This window comes from Agelaius phoeniceus, chromosome 5, assembly GCF_051311805.1.
Source record: "Agelaius phoeniceus isolate bAgePho1 chromosome 5, bAgePho1.hap1, whole genome shotgun sequence".
NCBI classification, from domain to species: domain Eukaryota; kingdom Metazoa; phylum Chordata; class Aves; order Passeriformes; family Icteridae; genus Agelaius; species Agelaius phoeniceus.
In genome coordinates this window covers 5,605,496-5,631,897 of record NC_135269.1, presented here as the reverse complement: position 1 = coordinate 5,631,897, position 26,402 = coordinate 5,605,496, and the positions used below count along the sequence as shown (strand labels likewise).

Below are 26,402 nucleotides of genomic sequence, written 5' to 3'. Positions count from 1 at the left end.
CTGCAAGAGGGTTGGAAAGGGAGTTCTGACAGGACATGGAGTGATGGGACAAGGGAGCATGGCTTTAAACTGAAAGAGGTTGGGTTTAGGTTGCTTACCAGGAAGAAAGTCTTTATTGTGAGGGTGGTGAGGCCCTGGAATGGGTTACCTGGAGAAGCTGTGGATGCTCTGTCCCTGGAAGTGTTCAAGGCCAGGCTGGATTGGGCTTTAAGCAACTGTTTCATGGCAGAAGGTGTTCCAGCCCATGGCACAGGGGGTTTGGAACTAGATGATCGTTAAGATCCCTTCCAACCCAAACCATTCACTGGTTCTATGCTTGACTCCCAGTTCAGCTATGCCAAGTGTGCCTTTCCAGTTTGGCTTATGGTGCAGGACCAAATGCTGATAGTGGTGATGATGACGAGCAGCCTGAAGTTCCCCATCCCTTTGCAGCGCCCGCCTCTGCCACGCCGTTCTGCTTCGTGTGCAGGGCTGAACGGGTGAGCCCTTCAGTCCATCCGGTTTCTCGCCGCCCCCATTTGGTGCCACGGGTGACCCGTGCGGGCTCGGTGCGGTTGCCGCGGCCGGAGCGGAGCCGCTCGTTGGCGGCACTCGGCGGGCAATGCTGCCGCCTGGGGGATCGGGATGGGAATGGCATCGGCATCGCGATCGGGATGCGCCACCCAGCCCGTGCGACTGCCAGCAGCACCGCAGGCAGCAGCGTGGTCTCTCCATCTGTTTTTCTGGTTGTCCTGGGTGTTAGGTAGGCGAGCGACCCGAGGGATCTCGTTATCGCCGTCACCTCGGGTCAATTCGCATAGGGTACCTCGGCCGGGCGGATGGAGATGTGCCAGAGCCAAGTGAGGCACGGCATCCCTGGCAGCTCCAGGAGCCCGGGGGAGCAGAGGGAACCGGCTCACCTGGGGTATGACTGCCTCGCAAGGCTCCTAGCCAGGAGGGGTGTGGCAGGAGGGGTTTATGGCACTGAACGATGCACCTGGCCCGCGCTGGAACTGAGGAGCCAGGAGTGCCACTGCAGCTGTCACCAAGGGAGATAATGGCAGGGATTTCTTGGCATTTCAGCTCACTGAACAAGGAGAGAGGCTGCAGAGCTGTGATGCTGTGTGCCCCTGTGATGTTGTGTGCCAGCTACCAAGCCCCTAAAGATATCCAAGGGTTGTAAAGCTGGAATTTTTGTGGGGAGAAAGAGGCAAAGGAGAGGGAAGAACAGGACCAAGCTCAGATAAAATTTGTTAGGGATTTTTTTTTTCCCCAGAGCTGGGAGGGGAAATTGCTTCATCATGAAATCATTAGACTGTGCCCAGAGAAACAAGACTCAGAGGAAGGAAAATAACTAGGAGGAGGTTCCCATTTCTGGATCTGGGTTGGTTTCTGTAGCAGAATATGAGTTTGGTTTATGTCTCAGTAACCCTCTCATGTGAAAACAGTTGCTCAGGGCATGTGTCCAGTCACTGGTACTAAACTTTTGACACCTTGTCTAAGAAACACCACAGATTTTAGGAAATTTCTTAGGAAAATCCCATTTCCATTCATCTTTCAAGGACAGATCAGATTCGGATCTTTCAAAATCTCCATCATGCGATTTCAGTTTGGGCTGTCATTGAGCTAGTGCATATGGTAAATGTAATTAAGTAAGGCGGAGAAGCACTAGCATCCCTGCCAAATGTGGCTGGAGGCTTAAGTTCTGGCACAGGAGCCTGATGAACCCTCTCCAGCTCTTTCTTTCGTGCAGCTTGGGGCTGGGGAATTGAGCAGGACGGCCTGGCTGGCGGGCCATGGTGGGGAGTGTCAGTGCAGCCCAGCCAGCAGCTCTGGCGCGGGGCCTTGCTGATGTCCTGAGGGGTCCAGCCAGCACCACCCAGTCAAATTTATCCATTTATGTTTTTCCTCCACAGAAGGCACTGTTAAAGAGCTGCTGGCTGAAAGAGTGGCATTTAAGGTAGAGGAGGGAGAGAGAGAGAACAAAAAGGGTTCATTTTGCCAGGAGCATCCCACATGCATACATAGCGAGGCTGCCAGATCTACGGACATCTCCCCTTGAGCTGTTAATGGTAGCCTGTGCTGACTTCTAGCTTTGGTTCCAAAATCCATGAGCCTCTTGGCCACCCAGGTCTCATTTTAACCCTTCGCTGACCCCCAAAGGGCAGGTTCAGTGGTGAGCTCTGTGCTGTCTAGCAGGGAGATCACCTCTGGCCATAGCAGAGGCCCCAGGTGGTTTGGCTGACAGCTGCCCCGTGACCCCGTTATTTATTAGCGCCAAACAAAGGCCCCCAGAGCCACCGTGACAAACCGATTCAGCCCAACCCGCAGCGTGCAGGGGAAGGTATAAAATGTGTAAATCTTTCATGCATGGACCTCCCATGTGCTAGTCCAAGGGCAGTAGGACCCAGGTGGAGCCTGCTTTTCCTCCCAGCTCCCAGGGAGCAGAGCCATCCATGGATCTGGCGAGGGGAGCAGCTGCTGGAGCAGACCAGGGACCCCATGCACACGCAGGATTTCACTGCAGCTTGGAGCTGGCGTCCCCAGCTGCTGCCCCTCAGTCCCTGGCTGCCTCTTCTCCTGCTCAGTCACTTCATCCCTCCTCCACATCGTTCCTGCTCTACTTTCTGCCATCACCTCCTTAGCGTGGCCTCTCTGCTCCTCAGAGCTGTCCACAAAGCAGGTCCCTGGCCCACCCTCCTGCCCTGCCTTGTGCAGGTGTAGGCACAGGGGCCCTGCTGGCCCAGCGCTTCTGCTGGGCACAGCGGTGAAGGCTGGCACCAAAGCCACGGCTGAGGCACTGTGGGCTCACAGACAGGAGACTTCCAGCTCATTTCCAAGTAGTGGAGTGTTTTTTATGGTTTTCTACCCCGGTTTCCAACTGAGTCATGTTCAAAAATTCAAGAGTGGTTGGTTATGCTGAGAAGTTATGTGGTAATTGGTCTATGGTTGTTGGCCTGTGTCTGGGTCCGAGGAGGTGCTGTCACAATGGAGCATGAGAGGGAAGGTATGAGGAGCACTTGCTGCATCTACGGGAACAGTCCAGGGTGTCTAAGAACTGGGGTTCAGGGAGGCTTTGGTTTTGGCAACTTCCTTTGGCTTGTGTTCCTCTTAAAAGGAGATGTTGGGTCATGTGGGCAATGCTTTTGGTTTGGTTTTTTTAAGAGTTGAGAGAAGTTCAGGGGATTTTTTAGGGGAAAAAAGAAATCCTGTCCTGGGTCTGATTACGGAGCTTACGGGCACACATATTATGTTGAAACATAGATGTCCCACTGTTATCCATGTGAACATGGGGCTTAATAAGGAGATGCCATTTTCACCCAAACCCAGCAGAAACAAACCTACTTTATGAGAGGTTTATCATTCCCCATCCTTGGCTGGGACTGCTGCTTGACCCCTGGAGCAATAATGTTTTCAGCTGTTCTGGGAACCTGATCTGGGATTCCTGTTGTTTATAACACTCATACATATATGCTCTTTTTCCATCAAGAAGTTACTGTAAACTCTTTTCTTAATGCAGGAAAGACAGACCCCAACACCTCCCTCCAAGTAGGGGAAGATGGATATAGTGTCAGGCTCAATTAGATCCAATTGTGGTGGCTTTCCCTAAAGCGAACAATGCAGCTTTTGTCAATGGACTCCCAGCAGAAAGCTTGGAAGTCTTGGAAAGGAGGGACTAGAACAACACACGCCCCAAAGTCCAGACCCTGAGATAGTCCAGGTCCTTAGGGTGTGGAGGAGATGGTGTTTCTTTTTAAGAGGGCTGGAGTCGGGCACTACTTTCCCCTTTGAAATGCAGCACTGCTTTAAGAGGTGAGGCGGGCAGAGCTGGCAACCAGAGTGTGCCCGGTCCAGCCTCAGCCAGAAGAGCTGTGGAGGCAGGGGCTGAGCAGGGCAGGCAGGTGCGGGCGCCGAGGGCACCTCCTCTGGCAGGGCATCCCACCTGGAGCAGCACCCAGCCGCGGCTGCTGGAGCGGGGAACAAAGTGGCCTGCTCAGCGCTGGAAGTGCTTAAAATGCAAATGTACAGGAACTTCAGACCATCCCCCTCCCTCCTCCTCGGCGCGGAGGAAAGCAGCTTAAATACAGCCAGGCCTGGAGAGGAATGTTAAAAAGAGGGGAAGAATCGCCCTCCTCCTTTCCATAGGGACTCGGGCCCGGCCAGATTGAGTATGCATGACTGAGCAAGCAAGCAAGGACAGCTCCTCTTTTAACTTTCCTGAACAATGGCTCTGCCTTCTTCCACCATTTCGCATTCCCCCTCCTTCGAGGCAGGAAGGGGGCAGCGGGCGAGCGAGCCCCGTCGCCGGGCTGGGGGAGACGGACGCGCTTTGTGGCCGCCCTATAAACACCGCTTAAGCTCCATCTCCTGCAACAATGAAACACCCCACGTCGGGGAGGCCAGAGAGGGACCGCATCGGGTTAAAAGTCATAACGCTGAGGAGAAAGATTATGGTAGAGGACAAAGGACACCTTAGATTATTCAAACTTTTTTTTTTTTTTTTTTTTTTGAACACGGTTCCACTTTTTACTTTCTCTTTAATCTTCGGCTTGGTAGTGGAAAATCAACCAAGACGTTTCAGATTTTCCAGGTCTGCAAGGGCGCAGGTTTTTGGTGGTTGTCAGTGCTGGGAAATGTTTTTATTTGATGGGTCTTCCATCCGGGGAGGGCCACGGTTTAAATTACTAAAAAATCCTCCACTAAGCAATTCATCTGCAGCTTAAAAAAATTAAGAAATACAGGCCTTCTTCCCCCTCTCACAAATGCTGTCCTCTATCACACGAAGTAGCTGATTCAGCTGCAAGTTTCAGCACTTTAGGTTTGTGTGACCTCAGCCTCAGAAGTCTGAACGGGGTTTGTCCCCAGGGATGCTGCCAGCACCCACGCTGGTCCTGCCAAGCCCCTTCCTCACAAACTCCTCCTGCACAGGAGGAGGCTCCTTGCCTTCCTCAGCAGAGCCAGCCCCAAATCCCACCATCAGCCACAAGGCTGTTCTTACCGAGCCCGACAGACACACACGTCTTCAATAAGTACAGACAACACAGATACGGCTTTTTTTTTTTTTTTTTCAAAAACATACTTCATATTTCCTCTTTTATTATATAAATATGTTTAACCTTTTACTGTAAGAATATAAAATGTTTTAAGAGGATCTTTGTTATTTTTTTATACAAATTCACAAACAGTACAATTAATCCATAGGGGTCTCCGGGTTTGTGTTAACTCCGTGGTCTGGCCTGTTACTGTGGAGGATTTGAGATTTTGAACAGATAAGCAAAAAAAAAGCCAAGATATTTAAAAACAAAACAAAAAATCAAAACAAAACAAAACCCAAACTTACTCTTCCTCTTTCAAATAATAATTAAAAAATAATCTAAAGACCCAGCTCCATTTTATTGACAGAACAGAGATAAGACAGATGAACTTCAGTCTCCTCCCCTTCACATGGCAGCCCTGGGGCCTGCAGGCCAGCTCTGCTCCTCTCCACCTACAAACAGGAAGCCTGGCATAGTGACCTTTTGTAGGTGGCTTAGGAGGGGAGGGGAAAGCACTTGCATATATCCATATATATAATTTTTCTTTTTTTAAACAAACTTGCATTTTACACATTTCTGTTAACAGTAGCCCAATCCTCAGTGTGGATTCTCACGTTACATATTTGTGCTAGAAGAGTAAAAATGCAGAAGCACAGTTTGGGTCCCCAGTTCCCAGTGAAGAGGGAGGGAGAGGCACAACCAGAATGTGGAGGTGGGACACAGTAGGGTAAGCCTAAAAACAAAAATTAAAAATTAAAAAAAAAAATTTAAAAAAGGGGTGGGGGAAGAGGAGGGGATAAAATAAGAACAAACCCAAGGGGCATTATTCCAGTCTAGGCACAAAAATGTTTCAGTCTCAAAATCTCTTTCCTGTAAGAATTCCAGGGCTTTTGAGGAGGGGAAAAAAAAAAAAAAGTAACAAATTAAAACGAGGTAGCCAGACATCATATATATATTTATATATATAGAATATATTCAGCAGAAAAAAAAGTACTTAAAAATCCACAAGAACAGCAACTTCATATGTCTTTAAAAATAAAACCATGTAAGAAAATGAATACTGTAAAGGGGAGAATGAGTGAGGAAAACTGGGATCAATTACAGGATGTAAGCAAGGGATAGATGGGAGAGTAAGAGGCTGTTTTTGTAGCAGTAATTTTTTTTATGCATTTCAAAGTAAAAACAGGTCACAGTATCTCAAATGAAGCAGAAATGAAGCTGGAGATTCTTCCTCATGTCCCCCAGGTAGAGAGGAGCAAGAACTCCCTTCTACCTGCTCACCCCCAACCCAGAGAGGAATGGATATGTGGCTGGATATGTCTATCCCTGTTGCCAAGGAGGAGGAGGGGAGAAAAAGAGAGAATGATGAAAGGGAAGACAAGTCTCAGTAACTCTCAGAGTCCCCCAGTGCACAGGAAGGCTTAAGAGAGTGGGGTCTGTGTCCAGTCCCCACAGAGACAGGAGAAGGAGGAAATGGTGTGTTCATCTCTAGTGGAGAGATGGGGAGAGAGAATGGAGTGCCTGGACTTTTCCATTACCCATAGTGCAGGATGACATGGAAACATACTGACAAAAGGGGAGGCTGTAGCTATCGCTAGTCTCAGTGCAGTGGAGAACTGGAATAGTGGGAGGTTGTATCCACCCACAGCAGAGAATAACATGTAACTGGAGACTGAAGAGAGATTTAAAAGGGGAAAAAAAAAATCAATGTACCTAGGGAGCAGTATTTCTGTCACAAATGTGTTGACAGGGGACGGGCAAGCAGAGAGGTGGAATGGTTGTTTTATCAAAAGCTCTGTCAGTGCCCAGCTCAGGATGACTGGGTGGCTGGGTGCACAAGTGTAGCTAGGAAGCCTTTGCTGCTGTTAACTATTTTTTGTTCCCATCTCCATTTCCACTCTCCTTTATATAAACCAAAAATAATCTATTCTGAATACATGGCAGAACAAGGGTCTGTCTTTATCCATCCTTAGTGCTTGAGGGGATGGAATGTGGGAGTGGGGATAAAGAGGGGTGTCTCTAGCCCCAGTGCATAAGTGTGGGTTTCTACCTCTTCCGCAGGGAAGGATGCTGTGGGAAGGGAGAGGGCTCTGTCTCCCTAGCACGGAGCTTGAGGCATGACCTGGAAAATGGATAGGTGCTTTCTCTCTGTCCTCCTGGTCCCCCTTCCTCCTCCTCCACAGCAAGGATAGGGAGGCAGCACAGAAGGGTCGAGGATATACCCTCTTTCTGTGTTCCTCCCTGCGGTGCCAGAGTGCGTGGGTAGCATGTCTCTGTGCATGCCCCTCTCTCTTTCTCTCCTCCTCTGCACTAGTCAGTCAGTCAGTCAGTGAGTCCCTCCAGAGGAGATGGAGGTCTCGGGGCACCCTCCTCCTCCTCTCACCTGACCTTCTCACTCTCAGTCATTTCCCAAAGTCCCAGGTTGAGCACCTTGAGGCAGGGCAGCTGGGTGATGCGCTCCAGGCCCCGCTTGGTGATGCGGGTGCAGCCATAGAGGTCGATGCCCGTGAGCTGGCTGAGGTGTTCGGCGATGAGCTCCAGGCCCTTGTCGGTGATGCGGACGCACTGGCCGATGTTGAGGGTGCGCAGCCCGTGCATCTGCCGCACCATGCGGTTGATGCCCTCGTCGCTGATGTGGCAGGAGCAGAGGGACAGCGAGCGCAGCCCGTCGAGGCCCTGTGCGATGTAGGCTAGGCTCTGGTCCCCCACCTTGTCGCAGAAGGAGACGTCGAGGCCGGACAGCCGCAGGCTGCCCATGGCCAGGTGCATGATGCCCGTGTCGCTGATGTTGTCGCAGGAGCGCAGGTTGAGGCTCCGCAGGCTGCTCATGTGCGACAGGTGCAGCAGCCCCGCGTCCGAGATGCCCCCGCAGAAGCTGAGGTTGAGCTGGCGGAGGCGGCCCAGCCCGCGGGCCAGGTGCTTGAGTGAGAGGTCGCTGAGCTTCTGGCAGTCCTGCAGCGTGAGCTGCTCCAGGCCCAGGCAGCCCTCGGCCGCGCTGCGGGTCATGCCCGCCAGGTGCCCGATGCCCACGTCGGAGAGGTGCCGGCAGGAGCGCAGGTTGAGGCTCTTGAGGCGCTGCAGGCCCCAGGCGATGAGCAGCAGGCCGGTGTTGGTGATGTTGCTGCAGCCTCCGAGCTCGAGCACCTCCAGGCCCTTGAGGTACTGGGCGATGCGGCCCAGGCTGCTGTCCGTGATCTGCTTGCAGAGGCTCAGGTTGAGCGAGCGCAGGGAGCTGATCTCCGCCACGAAGGCGTGGCTCAGCCCGTTGTCGGTGAGGTTGTAGCAGCCGCTGAGGTTCAGGCTCTCGATGTCCGCCATGCCCTGGACCACGTAGCTCAGGCTGCGCCGCAGCGACAGGATCTGCACCCGCCGGATGCCCCGCGCCGCCAGGCTGGGGAAGAGCGAGGGGTTGGCGCGGCGCAGGTGCAGCTTGGCCTCCACGCCCCGCCACACCGAGCGGTGGTAGGCGGCGTCCCGCCAGGCCGTGCACACCTGCGCCGCGCGGCCCTTGTCGCGCACCTCCAGGTACCCGAAGATCATGGCGAGCAGCTCGGGGAACAGGCACGAGATGTGCGTTTCCATCGCACGCACGCCCGCCCGCGCCCGGCCGCCCCCGCCGGCGCCGCGCTGCTGCCCCTCGCCGCCGGGCCCGGCCCGCTTCCGCCCGGGGCCCGCCCGCCTTCCGCTCCGCGCCGCGCTCCTCCTGCCGCCGCCGCCGCCCTCACATCGCCGGCGCGGGCGGCGCGGGAGACGCTACTGCGCGACCGCCGGCCCGGCCCGGCCCCGCCGCCTCTACCGCCGCGCCGGGCGGGCCGCGCCGCTGCCGCCGCCGCGCTGCGGCCGCGCCGCCCCGCGCCGCATCCCGGCGGGCGCGCCCCGGCGGCGGCCCCCGCGCCCCGTGCCCAGCGCCGGCCGCCGAGCCCCGCCGCCGCCGCCTCCCTTTGTCTCCGCGCTGCCGCCGCTCACAGCCCGCGGCCCCGCGCCGCCCGCATCCCGCGCCGGCGGTGAGGCAGCGAGGGCAGGGGGTGGCGCGGCCCGGCCCGGCCCGGCCCGCCCGCCGCCGGTACCGACTCCGCCGCTCCGGGCCCGCCCGCTCCGCTCCGCGCCGCGCGCTGCTGGGCCCGGCGCCGCTCCGGCCCGCGGGAGGGGGGGAGGCGCGGCCAGGCGCGGGGGGAGGAGGCAGCCGGGGAGGAGGCGGCGCCGGGCCGGGCCTGTTTCCCCTCCCGCCCCCACCCGCGCCGCTTGCGCAATGGTACGGTCCGGAACACGGCGAGCCGTCGCCCTGGAAACAGCGCGGGCCGTGCGGCGCCCCCGCCGCTCCCGCCGTGCTGCGCTGCCCCGCGCCGCCGCCGGGGGCGCCACCGCGGCTCCGCGCCCGGCCCCAGGGGCCTCGGCGGTCACCGGGACCCGGCCCGGGCCTGAGCGGCCTCGGCGGTCACCGGGGCCACCCCCGGCTCCAGCATATGGCACACGGTGGCATCCAGACGGCTCTTGAGTGTACAGAGAGGGAGACGCCACAACCTCTGAGGGCAGTCTGGTGCAGTGCGTGGGCACCCACAGAGGAAAGAAGTTGTTCCTTGTGTTCAGGAGGAACTTCTGTGCCTCAGTTTGTACCGGTCGACTCTTGTCCTATTGCTGGTGTCACCGAGAAGAGCCTGGCTCCATCCTCTTGACTCATCCTTAAGATACTTATATTGATGGGGTCATTTTGTCAGTCATCTCTTCTTGAGGCTGAACAGGCCCAATTTTTTCAGCCTTTTCTCGTAACAGGAATGCTCCAGTCCCCTCATCCTCTGTGTCACTCTTCACTGGACCCTCTCCAGGACTCTCTAGTACTGGGGAGCCCAGAACTGGATGCAGTGCACCAGGGCTGAGTAAAGGGGCAGGATCACTCCCTTGGCCTGCTGGCAGTGCTTTCCCTGATGCATTACTAATCCTAATTCTTGCCCTCTCGGTGCAGAGAAGCCATGGTGGGTGCTGTGCTGTCACCCATGGATGACAGGGGTGTCAGGGCTGCAGAGAGCAGCACTGCTTCAGAGAATCACAGACTCACTTAGATGGGAAAAGACCTCTGAGATCATTGAGTCCGGCCTATGACCAGACACCAGCTTGCCAACCAGACTGAGTGTCACATCCAGTCTTTCTTTAAACACCTTCAGGGACAGTGACTCCACCACCTCCCTGAGCAGTCCATTCCAATGTCTAATCACCTTTCTGTGAAGTAATTCCTCCTAATGTGCAACCTAAATCTGCCCTGGCACAGCTGGAGACTCCAGCTCGGTACTGAAGCCAGCCCCTTGCTTCACCCCATATCTGCCACTGGGCCACCTCTGCATCAAGGTTTGCCAAGTCCGTGCTGGGCTGGCTGGTAACTCCTCGAGCTCTCTGGGAGCCCTGGGCCCCATGAGGAGGGACAGGGGTTTGTGCAGCTGGGGAAGGTAGCAAAGAGAAGGTGGATGGTGCCTCACCCTTGTCTGCTGGAGTGCTGGCTGCTGTGGCCTGTGGCATGGCTGTGAGGTGGTGTGACAGCCTTGAGGAGCAAAGTTTGGGAACCCTCTGTCCAGGCATGCCTGCAGGAGTGATAGGACAGGGCTGTAATCAGCTCAGAGGTCTGGATAGCTGTCAAGGTTGCTGTACATCTCTGCATGGATTGTTTTAGGGCATCTGTAATGGGAAATAGAGAATCTTCTGAAAATGGCTTTCAGCTAATGGCCTCCTTGAACTAGCTCTGAAAATTGTTGAGATACTCACATAAACCAAGCAATTTCTAGTGACTCCCAGCAATTTCAAGAAAGAATGTTTGAAAACCATGTTTCCTGTGTGTCTATAGCCTCGTGTATGGTATCCGTGTACATCTCAACACTGGACAGTATTGCAGCAGTGTTAAAAATGGCTTAAGTTCTAACAGAGATCAGGTTAGGCTTTTCAAAACAGTTTCAGAAGAGCAGGACTACCCTTTCTTTGTAAAGAAAAAGTTTGCATTTGTTCAACATGACAGGGTGTCTTTTTAATACTGTCTGGATTGCTAAAATACTGCACAAGTCAGCCTAGTTACTGATGTGTTTGCTGTACTGATGCCTTCACTAACCTGATGGAATAGGCTCTATTTTAATAATCACTTAAATTTATGTGCTACAGAAGCAGTCATTGCTCTGCCTTCATGTACAGATTCCATATTAGTAGATTCTGTTGACTACTTAGAGGTTAAACATTTAGGTTTCTCTCTGCTTTTTACCTTCCTTTTTGCTTTAAGTTGGAGGCAAGGCGAGTTGAAGGACTCTGAGGCCCTGATCCTGCACTGAGTTCCCCATGCATATAAACATCACTATCAACATTTGGCTGTGGTTTGGCAGAGCAACAAAAGCCAGCAGTGCAGCTCCTATTATTGGCTCCAAAATGGGGTGGCCACATGATGTGAAGCGCTGACCTGGTATTCATTCACCCTGCCTGCTCGAGTTAATTCAAGAAGTTTTTGACAGGTTAACTTTTTACTAGCAGACTTTATGCCGGCTCAGGTGTCAGTGTGCTCAGCTCCAGCCAGATCAGGTATCGTCTGCACCCCTGTGCCTGGCACGTGGCCAGAGCAGGATTGGTGTTGGCCCTGCATCCTGAGCTCTGGCTCATTCAGCAGCAGCCTGATCACATGCCTTGGCCTGATCCCGATGAAATTTCTACTCCTGGGGGATCCAGCAATGCACAGACCTGGTTTTAGTGATTGTGGAGCTGCAGTCACACACAGGAGCTGTACTGGGGTGTTGCCCAGTAGGAATTACTTTGTAGTATTATTTTTGCAGTTTGTGCTCTTGGGACGTTGGTTAGCCATCGCGTTAATAAGCAAAAGATTGGGGGCAGTAGATTTTTTTCTCTGCAGATGGGCTGTGTTCAGATCAGCTGTAGAGCATCACAACAGACATGGAGAATTTCCCTGCAGTGAGGAGAAAGGTGTGGCATCTCACAGGCCTGTTGTGGCAGGGATTCCCTGTCTGGAGGCAGTGGGATCCCTCACAAGAAGGCTGAGTCCAGTAGACATCAGGCAATGTGTGAAGGAAATGTGGCACAGAAGTGTCTCAGGGATTGTTGCATTACTCATAACTGGCAAAGCTACAAGCAAGTTCTACAAGTCATTCTCAAAGAGTGCTAATGAAGGCTTTCACCGTATTATCCCAAACTCAGCTGCGGAATCTTACCGTGGAAATAATGTGGAATTTCCTCTCCCTAAGCTTTCCAAACCACATTTGAAGGGGAGCAGGAAAAGGTGTGTTCTTCAAGGCAGAAAAGCTTACCTGAAATACTTTTTTCTTTGTGTCTTGGCACATTGTGTCTGTAATGCCTCTTGTGTGTAGCCAGCTGAAGTTAGAAATAGATGAAGCATTTCCTGGAGACTCTAAAGTTCTCTTTGTTACTTCTTATATACTTAGACCGTCTGTCCTTCCTTTAAGGTTTACATGTTGAGTGGAACATGTAAACCTTAACCTGTTAAGGTTTACATGTTGAGTGGAACAGCCTGGAATTTGGATTTGTAATCCTAATCTACTGTAGTGTTGATCTGGGGGAGAGGAAGGCACAGAAGTTACTATTCTAGCAGATTTTTATTTGCTAGTCTAAGTGACAGATGTTTGGAAATAGAGGTTTAGAAAGACAAAGTACAAAGTGCATGAAAAGGGCCAATTTATCTCATGGTTGTTGGGTTGACTTTGTGTTTCCAGGAGTAAAGGAGTATGTGCCATGTTTTTCATGATCTCATGTGGTATAAATAGGAGGTGGTAATCACCGTGTGATAAACTGCATTTTATTAAAAATCCCTGCCTGTCTCTTAGGCACTCTGATGGCTGCTCCATCCCCCTGGAACCATCTCTAGCATTCCAGCTCCTCGAGCAGCTCCTGACAGCCATGCTCCCTTTTAGAAAGCACTTGCCAGATAAATGCTTCATTTTTTTCCTGCAGTTACACCACTATTCAGTGGAGGCTGTACAGTTTTGCTTGGCAGGGGTTCAGGAGGATTCACATAACTCACTCGTGGCTTCTATGATTGGAAGCAGCTCGTGCTGATAAAGCTGCACTGTTGTCCATCCTGCATGGTTGGGTATAACATCCACCAGGTCTCTCTCTAGCTCCCATCTCAGCCTGGCCTTGTTTGTTACTTTTGCCTGTCTTTTTGCAGGGTAAATTTTGGCTCAAATTAGTCATTTAAGAGATAACAGAGTCCTTCCTTATCCTCACTTTTCTTCTGCCACCCTACTCCATGTGCTTTCTGCATTTTCACAGCTTCAGCTGTGGAATGGAAAACTTGAGAATTTACCCACAGGAATCTTTTTAGCCTTTAGCTTTTTTTTGCCTCTGGGCAGTGGCCATTGGGACTGCAGGACAGAAGTGATGCAGAAACACTTGGACAATAAAGCCCACGCCCAGCTAATGCTTCTCTCTCTTTTGATCCATCTAAACTTAGATGCAGCCACACTCCATGGGGCTACAGTTGTCCTTCACAAGCTGGCTTCCAGAACTTCTTAATCAGATTGAAGCAAGACCGCAAAAATCAACTAAGTTTGATACAACCCATGGTCTTAAACTGGGTTTAAAGTTGGTTTAGTGGAATTTCTTCAAATTCAGTTTGGGGAATGTTTTTTGTGTATGAATGAAACCAAAAGGGAGCTTTTGGGACTGTTGCAATCGGACAGTAGTTTATGGTTTTAAACTAAATGAAAGTCAATTTAGACTGGATACAAGTTTTCTACTGAGGGTGGTAAAACACTGACATGGGGCGCCCAGAGAGGTGATGGCTGCTGCATTCCTGGAAATGTTAAAGGTCAGGTTGGACAGGACTCTGAGCAACCTGGTCCAGTTGAAGATGTCCCTGGTCATTGCAGGGGGTTGGACTAGGTGGCCTTTCGAGGTCCCTTCCAAACCAAACTTTTCAATGATTCTGTGATTCTGTGTTGCCTGTGTGCATATCTGTGTGCATGCACACACACATATATAAATCAGCATAGGGTGTTCAGTGAGTGGATTCCCTTTGGAATTCATGCTAGTTTTTCATTTTCATGATCTTTCATTTTTTTGATCAGAGAATATAAAGAAAATATAACTGATAAGAGGGTTTTTTGGAAATTGTAATACTGGGATCCTTTTGCCTATTGAGCTTTGTTGTGAAGACTAGGTCACTATGAAGCTTTCCTTAAAAAACAAACTGGGTTTTTGTACTTTGCAGGCTTCATGTCTCTAATAGGTGCTACATGAGGATGTATTTTAAGATTACATGGTTTGGTTTGTCCTGCACAAAGTAATTCTCATGTGCCATGTATTTCCTGCAATCAGTTGGTTTATTCAAAATACAATGTAGTGTGGATATGTAGTTAGATGCTGGGGCAAAATTCAGAGCTAATGTCTCAGTGCAGACTCCAGCTATAGATTGAAGCCTTTTGGATTTGGGTATTTTCTTCAGGTCTTGTTTTTCCTTCAGTCAGTAGCTGACAAGAGCACAACTCTGCTGATATGAGGGGGCATGGGCAGAGGGTGTGAAGTGTGGGAGGACAGGATTATATTCCCAGTTTTGCTGTTAAATTGGCCAGCGACTGTTGCTGCTGTAACAGATTGAACCAAGCGTAAATGAAAGGATTGCTTGAAGAATCAAAACAATTTGTGACTGTCCAGACAACTCCCTCGAATGCCATGTGCCTTTCATGTCTGTCTGTCTGTCTGCCTCTGTGGGACAGGACTGTCTGGTGCTTGCAGCAGGTGACCTGGGCCCTTGCCCGCGGGCGATTCCCTGGTTTGGCCATGCATGTCCCACCCTTCAGGGCCTATGTGGAGCTTGGCACTCAATGGTTAAAATCACCAAAGGGAAAGTGCTTTGGGAGGGCAGGATGTAAAACCTCAAACCTGAAGTGTTTGCAGTTCATTGTGTTGGGTGCTGTTTTAAGTCTTGGGTGCTATTTTAAGTGTTGGGCTTTGTCATTTCTTCGTTAGCAGTACCAAAGAAGATTGAGATGGCAGAAAATATCTGATGCAATCATTATTATTAAAAGCAGTGGCACAAAAACAAAGAGACCTTTCAGGTGGTAACTGCTTTCATAAGCCATTCCTGAGGATTGAACTCTGAGACCTCTACAACTTGATCTAATAGGGACAGCCCCTGCAGTCACAGCAGAAACATGTGTGTCTGACATGCTGTGTGGTACCTGTTACAGCAGCAGGCCTGTGAAATCTTCCTTTGTAACAGCTGTTTAGTCCAAAACCCAGCAGAGGTGGATGAATGCTCTGTGTGTGTAGCTCCACTGACAGCCAGCACGTTCACCCTGGGATGGGGAGATGCTCTGGGCAGAGCATCTCTCCCTGCAGTCAGGGCAGATGTAGCATTACTGGCCTGTGAGTAAGGGGAATTTGGCTGTCAGGGAAGCTGCTCCCTGTGCTCTCTGTCAGAAGCTGCAAGGAAGAAAAGACATCAGTCCCTGGGCTTTCCAGTCAAGCCTTGCACGGGCCCCCCAGAGTGAGGTCCAGGGACAAGTCATTCATATATTCTTGCTATAGTGAGAATGAAAGGTAACCTCACAAGAGGGTGAGCTCAGCTTGGGGAGGGTACTGATGTAGCTGTGTGGCTCTTAAAACACAAGATTTTTGTACCCATGGATTACTGCAGCATTACTTTTGACTCCTCCCTCTCTGGACTGTGGCCACCAGCACATTTTCAGGTAGTAAATGGCATTCTAAAATTGGCAATTCACTTGAATTGGACCAAGTTATGTCACCTGCCTTATGAGCACCGGCTCTGAAGTAAGTTCTTGGAGGAAAACTGAAAAATAGGGCAATACTGTTTTGGAAACATGCTGTGAAAATGAGATTCACAGTTAGAGCTTGGCACAAAGGTGAGAGTTAGAAAATACACTTTTATAAGGAAGGCAGGCTAAAGACACAAAATAGAATGTTATACTTAATAGAAGATTTGGATTTCAGTGGCCAAAGGAAGGTTACTGTAACATTTTAATCCTGGAAGTACCAGTGCAGAGATTGTTTGTGCTAAATTCCCCTGATTTTCTGAAAGTTATCTGGTGCAACTATAATGAGTACATGAAAATATGGTTGCAAGGGGATGTCCCTTTCAGAAACTTCTTTTGTTCTTGCTTCTGTTCTTGTGGATTCATGGGTTCATGTGGAAACTCTAAAACCCCATTAAGGCAAGTAAATTCACCAGCATGTGTTATCTCTCTGTGCATGACAAAAATCTTGGAAATCCTCTCTAGAAATGTTGGGGCAAAATTAAGGGCAGGCACAAACAGGGCAGGAAGAAAGTATAGAGTTCACCACGCTGGAGGTGGAAATATAAATGGGTAGAGCAAGATCTGTGTTTTACACTTGTTCTTTCAACTTGTGTCTACACTTTTCATTTTAAAAAGTCCATAATAAACCTTTGCCTACAGTATAATGTAAATTAATGTGTGACCAGACCCCCCTTATGTACAATGAGAATTCAACTTTCTCCAGTTCTGATGGTTCCAATTTTTTTTAAAATGTGTGCATACAGAAAAGTATAAGCTAGAAATATGGATTTTACTTCTGTTTTTTTTTTTTTCCCAGCATACATGCTGACTAAATTATGTGGAAAAGCCTCTTTCTTTCCACTGTTTCACCCTTGAGATCTAGTATTTTCCTAGTCTTGTCAGTGTTGTTGTTCCACGCTTTTTGCCAGCAATCCTGATCTGTATTCTTTAGGTGTCTTTTGGAACAGTGAATCCTTTTGTGAGACGATTATTCCTTGGTGCCCTGAAGCAGGAAACATAAACAAAAGTCTTCAGGTGTATTGAAATCTGTGAAAATACTTATAGAATGGCAATAATTGCCACAGGGTGTGGGAAGCAACAGGTAACACAGTAATAGTTCTTTGCATATCCATGTGGCAAAAGGTGTCTAATCATGTAATCATCCTACCTGGAGCTTTGTAGCATTTCAGGTTCCTTTGCAGTTTTTAGCCCTGCTTCATCCCTGATGAAACTAAACCCAAAACTGTGTGTTCTTCCTGGATGGGAAGTGAGTACCTGCAGCTTGCCCTTGTTTGAAGTCTGGGGTGTTTGGGCTCTTGCTGTCTCACTCTAGGTGCCCAGAAGTGCAGGCATGAAATCAGGTTTTGGAAACTGAGAGCTGAATGACTTCCCAGCGTCACATGCTGGGCTTGTTGCAGGGCCAGGAATCCAGCCCAAATCTCCTGGCTCCCTACCCTCTCCCTGAGCAGCAGAGCCAGTGCTCAGCTCTGTTTCAAGGGATCCTAGAGAGCACTGGCATTTTAGCAAGTCAGCTGGCAGCTCCACTCTGTTTTGTTTAGAATGGTTCACATTCTTCCATCTAATTCCCACACTGAAAATTTCCAGCTTCCTATTTTTCCCAAGCTGTCCCAGCAAGACATATTGAATATGTAGATATGGTGGCACACACGTGCTTTTCCTGAAGCAAGCCCTCAAAGTTTCTTCTGGATGTTTGTTTTACTCCAGTTCCTGTAATCCCCAAAGTGACATTAAACAGATTTTTTTGTTTAACCTTTGTATGGAACTCTCTCTTTCTCTGTCCCTTTATTTGTAAGGATATGTGGTTTTAGTTGCATTTTGCTACATTCCCTTGTGTGTGGAGGAGACGCTGTGTAAATGAAAACACATTATAATTATTACACACCACGCACAAATGTCTCCTCAGACATCTCCCATGCATGCCTTCTCTAGAACATATTTTTGAATGTGCACATCACTGTGTTTTCAAACCTTTTCATGTAGTAAATAACTTCTTTCTCTCTACAAGTGTTCACTCAAAGTCTTGGAAGTGCAGAGGCAAATGAAATTGTGCCTGAGAGCAGGAGCCTTGCTAGCCCATTTCCTGATGCTGAATCTCTCTGTACAAAGCTGGCACTGGGCTTGACTGAAGAACTGCATGCTGTCAGCACGAGCAAAGTCAAGACAGTGAAAAAGCTGGCTTCTGCTTCAAGTGAGGAAGTTATTTTGCTGGAACAGCATAAATCCTTAATAGGATTTCTTGCTTCCCCTGCAGTGTAGAGACTCAGGCAATTCCCTCTTTCATCCTACACCTTGCCTGCTGCAAGGATGGTGCACATATCCTCAGACAGCAGCTTTCTGAGGTCCACACCTGCAAGCAAACCTCTAACCCCCATATGCAATGCAGCCTGCTTCCCTCTCCTGTAAGATGAGCAATTCCTATCTTCTCTGTGGATACACTGGGGTGGGGGTTTTTTTGTTGTTTTTTTTTTTTTTCAGGACAAACACATTTTTCTTTGCAAGAACTTTGTAGTTGTCCAATAAAGCAGAGGTTACATTCCAGATGTTCAGCTGTTCCACCTACAGAAATTCCCTATCCCTGTCTAGTCCACTTACTCAATAGCATATTGCCAGAGAGAATAAATATGTTCAAGAGGTTGGGGAAGGAATTTCCAGGACTGTAAATATCCTTTTGGATTGTAGTGTAAAATAGATAATTGTAATTTTCTCTATTTGAGTGGCAGTTGGAAGAACTTAACCTGCTGGACTTCTCCTGCTGAATGTGTGTTCTCCCTTTAGTTTCAAGGGGAAAATAAACACATTTTTTTCTTTTAGAAAAAGCCGTGTCCTGTAGACTATTTGGTTGTATGTGGTAAGCTCTGCACAAGGTTTAGCGTGAGCATGAACTAAATAATAACAATATTTACATGTTTTCACTGTAGGATATTAATGGACATGTTCTATGGCCAGAGAGTGCCCTTAGCATAAAGGTGTGATGGTGCCTGGGGAGGGGAGGCAGCTCTGTCCCTGCAGGGCACCTGATGCCCACCCTGTGCCCAGGGTACAGTTTGGCCACAGGAGAGGCCAGAGGCTCAGTCTTCCAAGCACTGGTTGCTTCTGAGGAAAACGCCCTTCCCTCTGAATTGTCACCAGGAAGGAGCATCACTCAGTACCTGCTCATTTCCTTCTTCAGGTGTGATCCTGAGACCTGGTGACAGTGTCACACCATATGACACTGGAGGTGTATGATCTTTCAAAGGTGACATCAGCCCACACTGTGGCAAAAGAAGCAGTCCTGCCCTCCCTCAGCTCTCCATAGCAAACTGGATTGGAAACTGGTTGGCACTAGAAGTCAAAATAACCAAATACCTTTCTGAAGTTTGCAGGATCGTAGTGATCTGAACTGGGCAGGCTTATCCAGCTCAGCTGCACCTGCTGTGGGAACAGTGACTTTTAAATCCATATTTGAAGGGCTGCAAAATGTGGGTGTCACAATCTGGACTCTCAGAACAACTCAGGGCCAAATTCTCTGCTGCCAGTCATTCATGGGCTTGTACACTGCTTTCTGAGTAGATGAGGTGTTAGATAAGTGCCTACTTTTCCCAGATAATTTAACCCCTTGGAGTTAAGTTTCTGGTGGCTACAACATTTTTCATGTCCAAAGCAGGAAAGGAAAAACACATTTTTCCACAGGCACCTCAGAAATCTGATTCCTTGTTTTGAAGCCTAGGTGTGGGCTGAGCTATTTGGAGGATGAAATTGCCACTGGTGGAGTGCAGGATGTGCTCAGAAAGCCTCACCATGGGTGGAAAGTCAGTCTGGTGACAACTTGCACTGGCTGTGTTGATGCAAAGCAAGTTTTGATTTTGGTTAGCCCTGCTGGGCAGGCAGAGCTGTGGGAGGAGGAGATGGATGCTATTCTAGTGTCTCTACCAAAATGTCACATTAGAGTTCGTGTTGGCGAGAGAAGCAGGAAAAAAGCACAGCTTTTTTTGGAAAGCTTTTGGATAGCTTTGGCAGTTAAAATATCTATATAATATGCTTTGAAACTGAGGCAAAGTCAATGAAAATGAACAAATTTGAATAAAGTGCGCTAGCAGCTTCAGTTACTTTTCCAGTTGTTCTTTTTTTCCTTTTTGGGAAGGATTTACAAAGCAGCAAATGATAGCACAAATACTGGAAACTTCATCTCTTACAAATCAGGTAATTTTACACAGAGCCATCTTTCAAGCTAATGCTTTGTTATCAGTTTTTTAGCACACTGATTTTTTTTTCCTTTTTTTTGCTATCGTGTTCTTGCACTTCAAGGCCTTGACCTGATAACACCAGGGCTTTGGCAGCATCTTAGCTTTGTGAAGTTCCTGTCCAGGAGGCTGATGTTCATTCTCTGTGCAGTTGTGCCCTGGGCCTGTGGCAGTGAGCTTAAGATCTGTAACAGGATACCTTTATGTTCTGCAGTTCAAATTGCACGTAAATGATTGGTGCATGAAGCTGAGATATAAAATTATCTCCTTTTGGATACAAATGTGTATGCAGTCTATTCCCCAAACAGTTTGAATAGGTTTAGCTTAAATCTCTTGCACCCAGAATTAACAGGAAATTCCTTCATTGAAGTGTGACAGTATAGAAGATAAGTTCTGAAATTGGTTAAATTGGTGTCATCTCCTGATATAGACAGGGCTTTATTTATGGTGCTTCAACCTTTACTAAGTTTATTTTTAATATAAAACACAGTAAGCATGCTTGAAAAAAAAAGTTTTTTCTCTTTGGTTTGGAAACTGTTTGTGAAAACTATGAAGATGATGCAATTATACACTTGGGCATTATTCCCAAACGTTCTGTATTTGAGCAGGAGCAACTTTTAATTGACAGCAGAAGTATTTGATGGTTGAAAGAATTGAAAAAGCAAGCAGATTTTAATTTTGATCCCAATTCAGCAAAAATGAGCAGGGATATACTTACTTTCAGGCACCTGGTTTAATGCTTTAATGAATGGAGTAGGGCTGCACCATGGTTTTACTGTTTTCAACCTGTGACTCAGCCCTTTCTGCACCTCTCTTTCTCTTTCTGTAAGGAAAAATAGTGGCTGTCGGGGTTGTGGGGTTTAAGGCGTGGGTGTATGTGCTTGCTTTGCCAGTCTAGAGTGGAGGAAAAGCTGACCATTATTATTTTTATTAGACTAGACTTTTTAAGAACCTCTTTGAAGAGTCTGTTAGGAAGGATAAAAATTATAATGAATTTGGATTTATTCCAATGGTTTACTATTTCCTTTGGAAAGGTACATGTCAAGCTTTGCTGGCAGTGATTTAGCTGACAGGAGGGTCTTGATCTGACCCAGTCTGAGGCTGGTCCCTGTGACCTTCACTGAGGTGCAGAATGTGCAAGACACAGCAGTAATCAGTGCATCTCCATTTCCTCCAGTCGTTCACTCCTGGAGAATTAAGAACCACTGCAGCAACAGCTCAACTGTACTTTGAATATTTGATTTCCTTTGGTAGTTGATGCAATGATTACAGAGCATGGAACAAGCTAAAAGGAGTCTATATCCAGAGCAAAAATAAGGTCCAGGCCTGTGAGATGTGGAGACATAAATCTTGGTTTGGGATGGCTCCACTGGGATGGGAGTAGCTGGACAGCCCTTTAGGGAGGATGAAGGTGCTCCATGCTTTCCAAGATGAGAATGAGGAAGAGAACACTTAAAGTCATCCAACTGTTTCCATCCCCTGGCCTGTCCTAAAATCTCTGCAGAGAAGTTGCTTTGGATTGACTTGGATTGCCTTGCTCTGCCTCCTTGCTCATGTTGTCAGAGAACTTTGTGTTCCTACTCTTCCTGACCTCCAAGGAGGGCTGATGGCTGTGCTCATAACCACCATCATCTGAGCCTAGAGTCTCCTACAAATCCTGCAGGCAGCATCAGCTCCACAGCAAGACCAGGGCTGCCCTCCCGTCACTGCTTGAGGGTCTGTGCTGTGGTCAGATACAGCAGGTAGCAAACCAGCTCCCAGGGTTGGCCTCTGGAAAACAAAGGAGGGATGCATGTTCTTCTTTTCACTTTTCTCATGTCTCACTCCCCTCTAGGGTTAATCCTTTGTGTAAATTTAACATTTGGGAAAGCTAGATATTAGCTAGATGGCCTTAAGGGATGGAGTCTTTCATTCTTGGAAATCTGATGTTGGGGAGCAGCAGCATGAGCTTCCTAATCCTGCCTGGGCTTGTGTTTCAACCTGACCCCCCATGGCTCCTTTGAGGGGACCTGGGGAACATTTTCTGAAGATGAAATTGTTAGTGCAATTGAAGGAGATGGGGTGCTTGTCTGGCAAGGAAGCTGTGGCTCCATGGGCATCATAAGTAAGCTGCTGGTCGGTCAGCAGAGGATAATGCTTGGTACTTCCTTCAAATATGTGTATCTAGATCTGTTAGATTTATAATTATACATAGTAGAACTGGTCTAATTTCTTATGGGACTTTCCCATATAAATAGAGGACGCTAAGAAGGTTTCAGTTTGTGATTATGGATGATTGCTGAAGCCCCAGAAACCCTGGTATTACAGCAGTCGTGGGAACAAGAGGTGCAAAATTTGGGCTAGACATGTCCTGGTTTAGGACTCTGGCTCTCAACTGAGGCTGCCAACATGCAAATAGATTTCTCATGTAAAATGGAACTGGATGGCTTGGATCTGTCCATGGGAATATCACAAATGTGGAGAGTTTCCAGACAGCTATATACCTGCAGGGATGGGTCTGCGTTGCTTCTTTCTCAATTTCAAAAAATCTAAATCCTCTTTGTTTCGGCATATGCAGCTTCTGCTGAGTCTCTTGCACTTTTCTTTGGGACATCTTGTGCTGGTCTCAGAGGACCAGGCTGGCTCAGCACTAGGATTTAATCTGCTGTGAGAGTGAGTATGAGTACCACTGAATCCCTTTGAGAGGAAGGAGGATCATGTTCTGATTAAGCTTTGGAGTTTGCTTCTTTTCTTGTAGCGGGTGAGATGGTCTTGCTCCAAGTGAGCTCATTGCCTGTCATGAAATACTGTGTTGAAAATGACAATGTTCATTAGGCTATACATATATTTTGTGTCTTTCACAAATAAGAAATTGTTTTATTCATAGAACCATTATCCTTTGTACATATTCTGGTTTTAAATGGCAAAAATGTTTAGTATCTGGCCACTTTTGTTGTCTAGTACTTCTGCTTTATTTGCAAGCTTCTTCCATTCTTGCTCTCCCTTGTGAGGCACTTCAGGGACAGCTGTCACTGAGTCTGCTGAGACTGGCAGGTATATCTTGGCATTTGCTGCACTACATGCCCTGGTGACAGTGAGGCTGGATGTCATTGGCCAGGGGAGTCATGGAAAAATGAAAGGGCAAGGTAGTGGCGAAAGGAAATCTGGATCTGTCAGCAGGGGTGACAGGTGATGAGATGCAGGAAAAGGTACTGCATGAGCACATCAGGAGATAAAACCGAGCCTGTAAGTACCAAAAGAAACAAGCAGGATATAAGCAGGAATAATCTGCCTTTCCAGCAGAGACAGACAGTGCGTAACAATTCAGTGAGGCGAGGCAATGTCAAGACAAAAGGGCAGACATGATACACTGGGATACTTTAAGAAGGTTTTATTACACCTTCTGTAACACCCCAGCTGTGTCTGGACCTATGGAGGTGGCTCCAGTTGCTGGTTAAGTAATAATTGCAATACAAATAAATGAATGCATTTAGATCTGGTAAGGCTGACACCAGCACAGCAATGTGGTGGTACAGTGCTGAGAGAGGACAGGCTGGCAGCAGGGGAGCAGCACAGAACCAGACTAGTCAGGGTGTGGTGAGATAAAAGATGATTTAGGTTTCTTTGTGAAGACTGCAATTTACCTTCAAGTGATTTTGGCTTTTTTTTTCTTTTTTTCTTTTTTCTTTCTTTTTTTTTTTTTTTTAATCTACACTCCCTCTAAAACTGGTTCAGCTGAATGGGCAAGTATGTGACTTTAATGAGATTCCTGAAGTCTTAGTAAGAGCTGTGGTTAAGGCCTGTCTGCCAGAAGCAGATGGATAGCAGGACGTTATGATACATCTCTTGATGCTGTCAGCAGCAGGTCCATGGCACAGAACCAGAGGGCAGGGATTCCCCTTGGAGCAGCTCATGGAAAGCCTCCTTCCTGGGTGTGCTGGTTTTGGCTGGAGTAAAGTTAATTTTCGTCATAGTAGCTGGTATGGGGCTGTGTTTTGGATTTGTGCTGAAAACACTGTTGATAACTCCAGGATATTTTGGTTATTGCTGAGCAGGACTTGCACAGAGTCAAGGCCTTTCCTGCCTCTCACCCCACCCTGCCACTGAGTGGGCTGGGGGTGCACAAGGAGTTGGGAATGAACACAGCTGGGACAGCTGATCCCAGCTGGCCAAAGGGATACCCCAGACCACTGCTCAGCAGTACAAGCTGGGGTGAAGAGGGGTTAAACCATGACACTGGGCAGTGCATCTCTACTGGCTCCTCAAGCAGGGGAGACTCTACTTCAGTGAATATCCTTCACATCTTGAGGAGTGTCTTGTGTCAGAGAAAGCAGTAAGTGTTCCTGGATGCACTGGACATTGTGAGGCGTTAAAAGCAAGCATTGAACTCCAGTCAAGCTGCAAGAATAAACAGGAACTCAAGCTCTTGATCATTACAGCAAGAATGTATGTCCAGTTCTCCCCAGACTAGAAGAAATTAGACAAGTTGCAGAAATGAGGAACGCTAGAGTTATGTGGAAGTGATGTTTTCTTTCAACACTCCTTATAGTACTCAGTAAAGATCTGTGTCACATTTGGGGACATCCTGAATTTTTAAGAAACAATAAGGGTAGGACAAGGAATTTGCATGAGTAACCCTCCCTTTCTCATTTATCAGGGCTGTCTTCCAGCAAGGGTTCAACTCTTTTCACGGTCTGCCAAATCTTTGCAAATGATCTCATGGACGTGACCTCCCTTTCTTGGAGTCTTGCAGCTTCCCTCCAGCAAATATGGCAGGGACAGTGTTGGGAAAGCAGTGATAGCTCTCCAACTGCTTCACTGTGACTTTGGAAACTGGATGTGTAAATTTATGCTTCATGCACAGTTGTCACCTCTGAAAAGTGAACAAAGGCAAACACAGGTACAAATTTCAGGCAGCCAGCCAACACAGGAGACAGTTGCCTAGGGCAGCAGACTGTTGAATGCAGCAGAATGCCAAGGCTTACAAAGATGAAGGCTTGCTGCCACTGCTCTGCCCTCTTAGAAGCATTAAACCTTTAATCTAAGGCAACAGCTCCTTACTTGGCCCAGTAGTGCTCTTACTTGATCCTTAGTGCTCTGGGTGCAAACATCAGACCTACAGTGCTCAAGCAGGTTCACTTCTGCTGTTTGAGTGATCCATGCCCACTGGAGGGGGTGGGATGGGACCTGTTTCCACAGAATTAAGAGCAACCTGTGGTTTTGGAGTTCTTCCTCCTGCTCTTCTGCCTCTCCTAGTGTAGCAGGAGTGGTCTGAGTTGGTGTGAGTGGGCTGCTGCTGGTTTGGGGTGAAAGTGGGAGTCACTTAGATGGGAAAAGATGGACAGGGATGATGGGCAGGAGGGGTGGTGTGCCTGCAGTGAGGTTGGGCTGTCCTACCTAATGCTTCGCTGACTGCGTTCATCCCAGCCCACCAGCAGCCCTGCTTCACCCCATCTCTCATCCTCACAAAATTTCACTGATGTCTCCCACCCAGCCCTGCTTGAGCAAACAACTTCTCAAAGCTGTTTGAACCTGTCCTGCAGTTGGGCTTAAAAAATAACCCAAGCTTTTTATTTACAAAATCAAAGTCTCGCATTCAAGATTTTGGTGGCAAGTAGAAACCAACACAAGATGGGAAGATCCTATTCTTCAGACCACCAGGCAAGTGCTTTTCAGTTTTTGGTGTGGAAGGTGCTGGCTGAGCCTAAATCCCTGCAGCAATGCCTCACCGGCTATTATCACTTTATCTGAAGTCATAAACACAGCCAGTGAAGAAATTATTTCCAGCACCTTAAAAATTACTCACTTCCATAATTCACATATTAGTTCAATGGCAGTTGCTTTCACCAGCAGCAGATTTTAGGTAGAATTCAGAGTTTGAGACCTCTCCTGCTGAAGGAACTCCTTTAGTTGCTACCTTTGACAGGATGTCAGGCTGGCTGCATAAGCCATCTTCTCCCATACAGCAATACTTATGTCTTGTGTTTCCAAATAAGATGACAAGCACTTGCTTGTGCTCGTTGGCAGTCAGGTTGCTGCCAGCAGTATTCATAACACTTTACTGTTATTAATCATCGTCTGCCTGTGCATGTTAATATTTAAAATGAGATATGCCATTAATGCTGTGTGTTTCTGCACCAAGTTTCACGTGAGCATCTCCCAGGCTTTCCCAGCTGGAAAGGTTTTAGTTTCCGCCATGGTGCTGTCAGTGGGCCACCAGTGCAGGGCTGCCTGGTGCTGTGTCCTGGCTGTGCACATGTGCTCAGAGAAGCTCACACGGACATTGACATCGCCTGTATTTGTGGAACTGCCTCATCAGCTGCTGCCGTCTCACATTCCTGGCTGGGAGAGGCACCCGGGCGGCTCGCCATGGTTTACTCCTTTCTCAGAATCCACAGGGTGAGGGCGAAGCTTGG

General features: G+C 48.5%; 2 protein-coding genes across 3 annotated transcripts in view; one reads left to right on the top strand and one right to left on the bottom strand.

The window, feature by feature from the left end:
• WNT5B (Wnt family member 5B) overlaps positions 1-26,402 on the top strand; it is a 68,817-nt gene that overhangs the window by 25,828 nt on the left and 16,587 nt on the right. The window contains exon 1 of one of the 2 annotated variants that reach the window (XM_077178191.1): positions 9,252-9,717. The exons of the other annotated variant lie outside the window; for it this stretch is intronic. The gene's annotated coding sequence lies outside the window, so the exon portion shown is untranslated. Of the gene's footprint in view, positions 1-9,251; positions 9,718-26,402 lie in introns of those variants that run through there. 2 annotated transcript variants of the gene reach the window in all.
• Positions 5,525-9,185, bottom strand: FBXL14 (F-box and leucine rich repeat protein 14). The gene has a single exon (XM_054632109.2). It carries the CDS (start codon positions 8,595-8,597, stop codon positions 7,395-7,397), a length of 1,203 nt encoding a protein of 400 aa, XP_054488084.1. The 5' UTR covers positions 8,598-9,185; the 3' UTR covers positions 5,525-7,394.